The sequence below is a fragment of the Rhipicephalus microplus genome, chromosome X (genome assembly GCF_043290135.1).
Source record: "Rhipicephalus microplus isolate Deutch F79 chromosome X, USDA_Rmic, whole genome shotgun sequence".
NCBI lineage: Eukaryota > Metazoa > Arthropoda > Arachnida > Ixodida > Ixodidae > Rhipicephalus > Rhipicephalus microplus.
In genome coordinates, this window is record NC_134710.1 from 177,525,323 (window position 1) to 177,538,167 (window position 12,845).

The 12,845-nt window shown below is 45.2% G+C and overlaps 1 protein-coding gene across 2 annotated transcripts in view; it reads left to right on the plus strand.

Annotated features, from left to right (window-relative positions):
- LOC119177222 (short transient receptor potential channel 4-associated protein) overlaps positions 1-12,845 on the plus strand; it is a 238,014-nt gene that overhangs the window by 64,149 nt on the left and 161,020 nt on the right. For both annotated transcript variants that reach the window (XM_075878275.1, XM_037428640.2), the window contains exon 10: positions 4,122-4,229. In XM_075878275.1, coding sequence (XP_075734390.1) covers positions 4,122-4,229 — 108 coding nt within the window. The remainder of the gene's footprint in view (positions 1-4,121; positions 4,230-12,845) is intronic.

Genomic DNA, 12,845 nt, shown 5'->3' on the forward strand with positions numbered 1-12,845 from the left:
CGCTCCTCAAATACATCAATAGCATTTGGGACGCTTTACAACTTTACAGGAACGACAACACAGCTGGCACACACGCTCAGGGACCAATACCTGTGCACCACCAATGATCCCCGGACGGCCGCATACTCTTACGCAGGCAAAAAGAACACGCAGTTGGACACCCCGTTCCAGCTCCACGACCTCAAGGCGGCCTTATGCAAGATGAAGCGTGGCACTGCACCTGGGCGTGACCAGGTTACGGTCAAACTGTTGGCCAATCTTCTCGACGCAGCCCACACCACGCTCCTCAAATACATCAATAGCATTTGGGACGGCGAAACTCCTCTCCCTCTTGAATAGAAATCAGCTCTTGTGACCTTCATCCCGAAGGCAGGGAAACCTATTGACGTGGAGAACCTTCGCCCCATCTCCCTCACGTCTTGTGTCGGCAAGCTGATGGAAACGATGGTGCGCGACAGACTCTCCGAGTTTCTAGAAACACAGCACACTTTTGCGGACCCTATGTTTGGTTTCCGCTCTCAGAAGTCAGCCCAGGATATACTTCTACAGCTCCACTATGACATATTAGATCCTGTTGAATGCCCCCACAATGACAAGGTAGTCCTGGCCTTGGATCTTAAAGGGGCATTCGACAACATGAAGCATGAGGTAAGCCTTGACCACCTCAGCCAGACCAACTGTGGTTATAAAACATTTAATTATGTTAGACAGTTTCTTACCGACCGTCAAGCCTACATACGCATACAAGATGAGGAACATGGGCCTTACGTCATCGGCTCGAGGGGAACTCCTCAAGGCGCGGTCCTCTCTCTCCTCCTATTTAATATAGCCATGCTTCATCTTCCCCCCAAATTGACTTCTCTACCAGGGATACATCATGCTCTTTATGCGGATGATATCACGATCTGGGCCACGCAAGGTAACCTGGGTCACATAGAGTCGTGCCTGCAAGCAGCAGCGACTGTAGTCACGACTACGCAACCTACTGCGGATTCCAGTGTGCCCCGGCTAAGTCAGAATTTGTGCACGTACGTCCCTCCCCTCAGGACACAACTCAGCTCCATATCAGTCTTCCCTCGGGACCGATCTATGAGGCCAAGGAGATCCGCGTCCTTGGCTTCTTCATACAGCACCAACGCAAGGCCGACACCACAATAGCCAAACCTAGCACGGTGGGGGACCAGGTGGGCCGTATGGTCCGCCGGGTCTCCAACAAGCGGGGCGGATTGCGAAGCAGGGATGCAATGCAGCTTGCCCATGGTTTCATAACGAGTAGAATACTCTACTCGACTCCCTACTTGCACCTACGTAAACACGAGGATGATCAACTCGAGGTCATCCACCGTAAAGTTATCAAGCAGGCCCTCGACCTCCCTATCACCACGTCCAACCAGAGACTTCTGGCCCTAGGCGTGGTGAATACCTACTGGGAACTTCGAGAAGCCCACCTCGTTAATCAATACACGCGCCTTGCACAGACCCATTCCGGTCGTTGCCTCTTGGATCGAATACACATCAAACACGATTACTATATTGAGGAAAGGGTGAGAGTGCCAGAACCTTGAAGACGCGCCGTCCGGGTTCGACCCCTTCCCCCCAACATGTCCAAAGAAAACCACAGTGGTCGCCGCCGGGCGCGCGCGGAAGCGTTGCAGCGACACTTTGGTCAAGAGGAACACGTGTTCTATGTGGACGTTACCGGCCCGCACCATGGGGGTGGTATACGGCCGCAGTCATACTCAACACAAACACCGTAAATTGGCTCACTTTCAAAGCCTACAGTGCTACACATGCGGAGGAGATTGCCATCGCTCTGGCTCTCACCTATCCCTCTTCTAAACATATCATCACCGACTCATGAGGGGCCTGTCGGAACTCAGCGTATACTCAGCCGATTGCTCAGCGTATACTGGAACCTAGCTGCCGATACGTTAATCCAACTCCGCGAAATCTGGTTTGGGCACCCGGTCACCAAGGACTCAGGGGTAACGAAAAGGCCGATCAGGCCGCCCGCGCACTCTCTTCCCGGGCTATCTTCCTGTCTTTATAAGCCTACTCCCAATCAGACAACTCGGCCCTTTTATTCAAAGATATTACCAATTACTATAAGGAGGAGCACCGGCGCTATTCAGACCCTTGTAAGGGACTGCATCGCGCTGACGAGGGCCTCCTTTTAAAACTGTTTACCAATACCGTACTGTGCCCGGCGGTACTAAAACATTTCAATTCATCCTTTGATGGCACGTGCCAGTTCTGTGGTGAGGTGGCTGACACCTTTCACATCGTCTGGGCGTGCCAGTCTAATCCATCTATCCCCCCCAACCCCAACCCCATGAGAGAGGACTGGGAGGCGGCCCTGCTCGGCTGTCAAGACCTGAATGCCCAAAAAGCCCTGGTTCAACGGGCGCGGGCGGCGTTGCTTGCCAATGGAGCTCCGGAATAGGGGTTCCACCTAGTGCTGGGAGGGTAGGAGGCCAATAAGGCCCCAACCCAATCACCTCTCTGTAACCATTTCATGGTATTAAATGTTTCACCACCACCACCATGCAAGCAGTCGTTTACGAAAGACATTCCGATTAAGAGGCGTTTACTCAAGGACACACACAGCACCCACAATATTTTATCGGTTTTCTACCATGTTACTTATTTATTTAGAAAATACTGCAGGGTAAGAATAGCCCAGGCAGGAGTAGGGATGGTACAGTACGTGGATATGACCAAAAAAAGCAACAATACAGGAGGCAAAAACTAACAGGTAAATATACAACACATTATGGTACAAGATCTAAGTTACTTCAAAAAAATTTTCAATACACCTTAACACGTTTCCAGATTCAAAAATGTGTTGTGGTAGTTCGTTCCATTCTGTTAATGTGCGAGGAAAGAAAGAGTATTTGAAATTGTTAGTTCGAGCAAAGATAGGAGTGAATTTTTGTGAATGATATCGTCTAGTTGGACGCGAAGATAACAGAGAAAGAATATTTGATAGCTCAAGTACACTTTTTTTACTGGATACAAAGAAAAGAAGTGGTTAGAAAGAAAAGAAGAAGAAAACCATGGTGCTAACTTTCAGAACAGAACCAGTCAAAATGAAATTACGTATCAGTATAAAAAGTCCACGGGTCCATCTTCAACCATTGTAGGCATTGCTTTCTTCATGGAAGCTGTTTGGTCACTGTATGATGCCACAAAGACTTCTTGTGTTCGTTCGGGCAATGCGCTAAGCTTACCCATGCCATTTCCCAAACACGTTTGAAATGCTTACGAAAGTACAGAGGAAAATAAGCAGAAAAGGGTTCATCACACCTTCTACAAGATATAAAATTTGTTTTTATGGTGAACCTAGATGAGAGAAAAATAAACAAATGCTCATTTTTGAAATTGATTCACGAATGCTAGTGCCCACTGCTATCGGGGCTACTCTTTTACATACATTAAAGAAGTCGACAAACACTGTATCCAGGAAAGACCACTTCTGAAGAGGAAATCACTCTAGGTTGTGTGTCTGCATCCAAAATGCTTATTCGGAAGATATCTGCTTGCTCAAAAGACAAGTGCCTTTATGACTGAAGATAAAAGATAATCTTACACAAAACTTTTTCAAGCTAGTGCTTGTTTGTTCAGTGTGTCTTTGTCTTTGGTGTGAATTGTGTTTGTGCAAGTGTAGGTTGCAGGTGGCTGCACATTTCACGGGGGTTCTTCTGCTGAACTTGTGAAACATTTACATGCACATCTTTATTAATGACTTCTTTTTTTAAATGTGATTCTTGGCCACATTTCAGCAGTGGTCTTTAGTTTCTAACAGTGCTCGTAAACTATGGCTGGAAATGTGCCTTCTTGCCATGAATTGCAGCCACTAGTTTGAACATTATGAATTTCAGATGAAAGTGAGAGAGCAGTAAAATAACGATGTGTGCAGCACAATTATTTTGGAACAGTAATGTCACGCTAAATAGATTTTTGAGTGTATTATAGGACTAAATACACTAAACAAAATACTTAATGCGATATGTCTGGTCGTATAGTCCTTCTTTTGTTTGACAGCAGCTATTGAATTTGCCTACCTCTACACTCATATGTGGCTGTAGGTTGCTGTGGAAGTATCATGGTGTCTTTTACAGATACACCAAGGTTTCCAGCTATTGCTGGGGAAATGAACCACTGGATGCAATGGATTGAAAATCAAGTTAGCACTTCAGGCTCTGGCCCAGTGATGGACTTTATTGGTGGTGAGTGCCTGGGGTCATTTACTAATATTGTTGTTTTGCTGGCGCATATAGCATCTCAAAGGGAGGGTACAATCTGAGGTACTGCACATAGAATTGCAGCAGAAATGATAAAGAAAACAGGTATTGACTCTATGATGTGGTTATTAGAAGAGGGAAAAATAACGCAAATAATAAGTTGTGGACATAGCTTTTAGCTACATTAATATCCTGCCTGAAACTAATAAATAGAAAAAGTTTTGAGAAGGCAAAATCTGAAGAATGAAGACTGATGGCCTTGCATAAACTGCATTGAGCTTTCCTAAAGCTGCATTGGTTATATTTGCGAAAGCTTTTTATGCCTTGCCACTGAACATCCACAGCAACATTTTTATTGGCTCTGTACCAAGAAAATATGCTTATCATATTGCCAATCAATGCACTGTCGTGCTTTAGCAGGCATCCACAATACTCCCACGAGTTAGTAAAAGATGACGCAGATTCTTGAATGATGTTCTCAGAGTGTCAGTTTTGGAGCCACCTTCGCAAAGTTTTGTGAGACTAGTGTCGGGCATGTTTGGCTGTTTACAGGCCACAAAGTTCTGGCTCTGTGTCAACTGTGCCAAGACAGTAGGCCAGAAACCTTGATAGATGTGGATGCATCTGGGGCTAATTTCATAAAATATCGCAAAAGTAAAAGTATCATGTAAAGTGGTTGCTTGGGGATGGCACCCCTGTTTTTACATTTTGGTGATATTGTACGTGGGGCAACAGTACTAGGTGTAAACATCAAGGGTTTCCTTTCAGGTTGTTTCATCCAGATTTTGAGATAATGCAGTGTCCAGCTTGAATTCTCTTTCAAATAGGAGATGAAAAACGTATGGAGGTGACATCATGGTGGTACATATTATGTCTTGATCAAAAACTTTGTATTTAGATCTTTTTTAAAATGCTATCTACTCTTGCTGGTATACAGACGTTTGCAAACAAGCAGCTTGTTTTAGCACGGCTCACGAGTACACCAGTGTTGTCATACTTTTGGGCCGCTTGCGTGTTTATAAAAATGCTCGTTATAGTTAAGTTCTTGACCAAATGTGCTAAAGTTTCGCCAGCTTATTTTTCAACACCTAAGGGTTAACCCATACACCTCAGATTATGAGTGAAAAATGAAATGTCATGCTCCTCTATAGGCAATATTCGTTGATTGTAATTGTTCACAAGTGCCAGCCTCGGTGTTCAAGCTAAGGCTGGAGAGTTCAACCTGCAGTCTGGCTGGTTGTGATGACGTCAGGTACCAAAACTTTCAAGATGGCCACTTGTGCATCACCAACAGAGCCACAGTGCTAATCGGTCATGGAAATTTCTGTATATCTTGTGTGAGCATGTGAGCTCATTCAATGTTTTAACGAGGTACAGTAAAAACCGAAACTAGCTTTCAAAAACACACCGTAATTAGCTTCTTTCGAGTACTCACATGTTTAGCACTACGTTTTCTAAGCTCTCAAGGGTTCGGATTTTTGTTTGATGCAAAGAAACAACTGAAAATCGCTATGTCAGTACTCCTTTAACTATTTTTATTTTTCTGAAAGATCATGACTAGAGGCTGGATGTATAGGCACGAAAAATTGGGGTTTAAGGTACTGCGTTGAAAATAGGCAGGCAAAGCACAGTTGTAGGCCTCCAAAATAATATAGACATAATAAATTTTTATAAAAGTTCAAGTTTTCCAAGAAATATGTGTGTGTGACCTATGTCTACAACGGGAAGGCAAAAAAAAAGTTTTAGTTTATGATGGTACAAACTCACCAGTGAGTTAGCATAGCCATGCAATTTTTTTTTAATGCGGTTTTGTAGATCACTGTTTCTACTTTTATTGTCTGGTATGGTGAGTCAAGTTTCCACCATCAGATAAACACGCTCCTGGGTTTCTTTTTTTTTTTGCGACATGGCTGTAAAGGGCAGCACAGGAGCAAATAGCCAGACTGCTGGGAGGGTCATTTAGCCTCGTATTAACCTGGTCTAATCGTACAGAGTCAATTTTCTCTGGACAACTTAAAAGGTAAGGTTGTCACCAGGTTTAAGTGTTTCAAGCAGGCAAGAAAAATGCATGCACTGGGCACGCACGATATCGTCTGCCAAGATTCGCAATGCTATGTGCCCTAGAAAAAGGTAGAATGTCAGACTGAACGCTGCTTATCTTTCAATACACAGGTGCGTGCTCGAACATATTGCGGCGTAGTGCTTTACACACCTTTATTAGGCCTGGAAGACAGGACCACACCAGTCACATCTGAGGCACAAAACAGGCTCGAGCGATGTCCACACAAACGATGAAGATGAAGAAAATCATGTGCTGATGGTTAATTATAGGTATTGAAGAAGCGTCTTATAAATGCCCACACTAATTTCTCGCATGGCCATCCTGGCCGTAACTCAAAGGTGCGGAGAATGCCTTGCGAAAGGCTTCATATGCGAGACATTCATACTACCGTATTTACTCGCGTAATGAACGCATTAGCATAATAAACGCACCCTCAACTTCCGTCGTTGAAATTTGGATTTTATTACCAATTATATGGACAACCTCAGCTGGATTTTGCCACCGTCACTCACCGTATATGTATACGTATCTTAATGCATGAAAACGCAAGAAATAAAAATAATCCAGAAAAAGACTTCAGCATGCAGAAATGATTGTGGGACCTCTGAAAATCGTGAGTGCAAGGCGTTAGCCACTGAGCCACGAAGAACCCCCTCCTTCAGTGGCAAGCTATTCATACTTGCCACTTACCACAGGTAACGGGCATCTCGGGGGGAACTATCGTGTTTTCAGCATTACCAGCAAGATGGCGCAGTGAGCACGCGTCCCCACATCATCACGACGCGGCGGCGCGTGCTCTCATCTCCCATGCGTTCTTTGCCCTGCAACGAGGGGTAGGGTGGAAATTCGCGTAAGCGTGCACTTCAGACACAGCGAAGTAACAACTGAGTCGCTTATTCGTGTTCATTTGTACCTGTGAGTACATTTCGTGCGTCATTTGTGCGGGAGAAACGCGGGGCACGTTACGATCTGCTTGCCATTTTCCGCATGACCTTCCAATTCGTTGTTATCGCGTTCATTGCTTCGCCTTTGGGGTAAAGTTGTGACTTATTTTTTGCCGCATAATAAACGCACCCCCTATATTCATCCGCTGCAGTCTCGCTAACCGACGCATAGCGCCTCTTTCCCCGCTGGATCTCTTCCGTTTTATTATAATTAACCCTCTTCGGCCACCTCGGCTCGCTCCATCTCCACCTTCACCGGCTGCAACGTGCAGTATTGTTTTTCTTTTTATCTGTGTGCAGCACGTCCTCAGTATTTTTAAATTATCTATGTGCCACTGCAGGGTTCACGAACAGTGCGAGTGTAGAGACATCGCAGCTGATAAGCACATAGCGAGCGAAGGTCAGGAAAGTGCCCGTACCAACAGACGGTCGCTTCCTGCAAATACGAAACTTTACTCAGACACGCAATTTTTGAGCAACGATGACAGGATTTGCTATCACGATGGCTGTCGCGGAGGGCAATTTGTCGCCATTGCGTCGCAGGTTTCTGGAAAAGCAGAAGAAAGTCGCTTGTCGCCCAGAAAGGATTACGTCGAATTTCGTAGCATGGTAGCAGCCGTAATTCTCGCTTTGGTTTCGATTTGCTCTTTGTGCTTGTTATACGTATGTAATTTAAGAAATGCAAGACATACCTTTTCTACAGTAATTTCTCATGTAGATAGTGAGGCGGTGGCGGTATTCTGTTGTTATCGATGGTTCATTTTGATGCTTCGATGGTAGCTTGCTGCAATGTTGGTTAGTTGCTACAATGTCAACAGTGACTTCGTGGTCGTTATGCGAGGTTGCTGCGAAGTTGGCTAAGTGCGTCGTAGTGCACGCTTCTGGGTCCTCATCAAGATCACAGTAGATACCATTGTTACGGTTAACCGATTGCGAGAAAAGATAGCCACAAAATGCTTTTGTGGCATCCGCAGGTGGCGCGGGGACAGCTTGCGGAAGATAGGGCCATCAATCCCCGAAGTTGAGTGAAGTGCAACAAGGAAGCTGTTTCCAAACACTCTACACATATGTCAATTGCGAAAGATTAAGCAATTAAACTTTTTTTTTGCTTTACTGCATTTTCGCTCATCCCAAAAAAGTTTTCATAAAATTTGCCCCGCATAATAAATGCACTCCCAGCTTTTCTCCGACATTTTGAGAAAAAAAATGCGTTCATTACACGAGTAAGTATGGTATCTCCGTACCGCAACAGCGCCAGTCAGCTGGAGCACTCACAGGTTCAGTGCGATAATTAACGGAAGAGGTCTGCTCTAAGACTGTGTATGGGCCGAGAAACTGAAACGGGAATTCGTCGCACAAGCCAGGAGTGCGAATGGGTATTCGGAGTCGCATCTCGTCGCTGAGGCGGAAGAACGTAGCCATGTGGAATGTGTCATGCAGACTTTTGCGGTCTTGTTGTCTTGCCTCAGTGTTGAGCCTGGCAAGCTGGCGACAGTGGCGGAGGCAGGACACATATTGTTCACAGGAGGATGCAGAAGGAGTAACAGGGGCGGTCAAGAACGAGATGTCAAAAAGAGAATATGGCGATCGGTAGTGGACAAGATAGAATGAGGAGAACCCATTTGTGTGTTGTATGATGGTATTGTACGCAAATGTTACAGATGGCAAAATTGCATCCCAGTTTGTGTGGTATGGATCAATATGCATGGCTATCATGGGGGAGAGTGCACGATGAAACGCTCAGTCAGCCCATTGGTTTGGTAGTGAAAACTGGAGGTTGTCGTGTGGCTGGTACCGGAGGCTCTCAGCAATTTCTTCACAATTTGTGAAAGGAAAGTTTTTCCACGGTCACTCAGGATGGCATAAGCTCCAGCACGCAAGATCAAGGCTTTAAGCGTAAATGTAGCCACATCAGAAGCGGAGGCTGAAATCACGCAGAACATTTCAGCGTGACGTGTCAAATGATCGACAGCCGTCACTATCCATTGATGACCATTGGGAGTCATGGGAAAAGAACCATGCAGATCAATGCCAAATATTTAGAATGGTGTCAACGGACATAAAAGTGGTTGCAGCTATCTGCTTTGACGTAATGTCGAAAAGCTTTCGGCACTGACAAAGGTTGCAGGAGCCAACATACTTTTCTACGCTGGCGGACAGATCAGGCCAGAAGAAGTGGCCTTTAATGCGGTCGTATATTTTCTAAACACTGAAGGGACCAGCAGTCATGTCGTCGTGATAGGCCTGAGAATATTGGCTCGAAAAGAGTGAGGTAGCACGGGCACCCAACTTTGACCATCCGGATGATAGAGGTGACGTTAAAGAACGTGGTTATTGAGCTTTAACTGCCTCATCTGTTGGCAAAGGCGGTCATTAGGTGGTAGAGAATTTCACTGAAGGTGATTTATGATGCGTCCATTCTAAGTGGCAGTGAGTTGGTGTGTTATGATGGAGCTGTGGTTTTCAAGAGCGATCTTGTCAATGGTGGCTAAGGATCAAACAGATCTAGAAGGACCATCTGAGCGTTCATCCCTAAAGTTAGTAGCGGGACCAGTAGACGGCTCTGTAGGAAGTGGGCAGCGAGAAAGCGCATCTGCGTCGTGGTGATTCTTACTGCACTTGTAGATAATAGTGACGTCATATTCTTGAAGATGTATAATCCATTAACCAAGGCGTCCTGATGAATTCTCTAGTGTGGAAAGCCAACGTAAAGCACATTGGTCTGTAACAATGGTAAAATGACAGCTATGTAGGAAAGGTCGAAACTTCTGCACCGACCAAACAGTAGCTAAACACTCCTGTTCAGTGATGGTGTAATTCTTCTCGGCGTTGCTGAGGATACGACTTTTGCACGCAATGAACCTTTCACATGATGACTCATTGCGCTGCAGGGGAATACCATTAATGCTGTGACCACTACTCTCAGTATGCAGGAGTGTGGGTGCTATTTCGTCGAAATGGTGAAGTACAGGTTCTGATATCAGGGTGTTTTTCAGATGGCTAAACGCTGATTTGCAGTCGGAAGACCAGTCGAAGTGAACATCGGAACCGATTAATTTGTGCAAAGGTGCCGCTATCGAGGCAGTCTCGTATGAATCGGCGAAAGTATGAAGCCAGGCCAAGGAAACTGCGTTGGTCTTTGGGCATTTCAGGACAAGAAAAATGAAGAATGGCCGAAATCTTATCGGGATCAGGACAAATGCTTTCCTTATTTACAATGTGGCCTAAAACCTTAAAGGAGCACTGACATAAAATTTCAAAATCGAGATGTGCCCATCATCCGACCGATTGGTATGCATAGGCCTTCTTGGCCAAATTTGAACGTAATCCGTCGCGTGGAAGTTATTTTAATTCTATGTGAAACAGCGTAGAAAAGGTAAGGAGAAAAAACAGAAAATAGACTGCCCTGCGACATCGACACTAGTGCTACATGTTCGGTGCGATACATTCCACAAATATCATCCTGAGTGACGATGCCCTAGTAGTGTTGTCTAGTACAATCCGAGTGTTCTTATCGTGCCACCGACTGGTGCCAAAGAGCAGGAATGCACTTGCTCGTCGCGTCTTATTTTCATTGCACCGGTTTGAATGATTTCGTGAAATTATCAAGATAAAAAGTACCCTTAGAACGGCGAAAGAAAAGAGCATGATTAAATGTGTGTTTGTCGGTCAGCATGTCGGGGAATCGTTGTGAGTTGCAGGTGAGTTGCAGTCGTCTGAATCGAAGCACAAAAAAAGTGCAATGAGGGTGTCTTTTCATATCACGTATGTGTTACACATCAACACGACCACGAGCTATCAAAAGTGAAACAGCGTATAGTCAGATATCATCGCTAACAAGTAACACGCAGGTATTGTTGAATTTTAGTTCATCTGTAGACTTTGCGCCCACGTAACAGTGGTAATACCGTGTTAATCGCGAGATGCTGGATAGGTGGGGCCATCTGGAGGCGCAAAAAAGAACCTGGCATATTGCATGGCTATATTGCATTCACCCCTCTGCGTATACCTCAATGCTTTGCATGCCAAAGCACACCAATATAGCTAACTGAGACACAGGAGTGAACATGGCTGAAGCGTGCATCCTCGAGCACCTCTGCAGTGCTGCTTGGAACAGCTTTCATTTCTGAATCACTGTTCTACAAAAGGTCGATCGAAGCAAAAATAATTCGCGATGTCGCAAATCGCGGGGATTCCAAGCTCCAGTCTATCGTATTGAATCCGAGTCAACACTTTGTACAGCGATGACAGCAATGCAGGTGACAAGGCATGACTGAATGTGTCCGCCTAGCAGATGAAATGTTTACGGAGCAGCTGAGCCTGACGTCACTATTTTCTGTGGAGAAGTGGTCAGCTGTGGCGTGATATGGAAGTGACCGCGAGGTAGCGCCACTGCTGGTGCTCCCAGCGTTAAAAGTGGCGGGATTGCCGGCCGTTTTGAATAGTGCTAGATAGTAGTAATATAAATCAATAAAAGTGATAGTTATTCATCCCTCAGTTGCGTTTAACGTCACGAATCGATGCTACGGGCTCTATAGCTACTCGCTGACGCAAAAATCTTGGAATGAGTAAATTTGATGTTAGTGCTCCTTTAATTTTGCTGGCAAAGCAGCACTTTTTTTGTGTTGAGCTGAAGGCCAGCGTTAGCAAGGCAAGTGAGGACTTCATCTAAACGGTGTAGGTATTGAGAGAAGGTTGACGAGAAAACAACAATGTTGTCCTAATAGCACAGGCGAGTCTTTCCCTTCAGGCCGTGCAGAACAGTGGCAATAATGTGCTCGAATGTTGCAGGCGCATTGCAGAGGCTGAAGGGCATTACATTGAACTAGTGAAGTCCATCTGGTGTTGAAAACGCCGTTTTTTTCTTTGTCATCTTCATGCATCGGTATCTGATAAGTGTCCTTATCATAGATCTATAGTTCAGAAGTACTGGGCTCGCTGTAGCGAATCCAAGGTGTCGTTTATACGTGGCATAGGGTATATACATCCTTGTTCGTGATTTTGTTTAGCACCCGGTAATCTATGCAGAACCGCACGGAACTGCATGTTCTGTGAACTAGGATGACAGGTGATGACCAAGGACTAGCAGAGGGGCATATGATCTTCCACCTGAACATGTTGTCAATTTAGAAGTGTGGCAGCTTGGGCTAGTTGTATGACATGACGATAGTTATAGCGCAAGAACAAAACGACGATGTGTCCTTCTTGTCTTTTTGTCGTCGTTCTGTTTTCGAGCTATAACTATCGTCATGTCGTCAATGTTTTCTTTGATGACCTTCCGCTTGGCTACAAATACGCGATATGGTTGACGATGAACGATGGACTACTGTCAGTCTCGGTCCAATGCGTGGTGACACACATCTGTCCCAATACAGAAAAATGGATGTCAAATGAAGCTTCATGCTTGGTCAGCAAGGCAAGCAGCCATTGTGTCTGCAAAGGATCTGGTCAGAATTGATGATAGCTTTGAGGGCCTATATGGATGCTGAACGTTCAAGAGAGGAATCTTCAGGTGAAAAGAGAGCCTCCGACGTAGTGACGCAAGCCAATGTATCGTTATGTCCTTCAGAACCAGAATTTTTTCAGACATCGGGT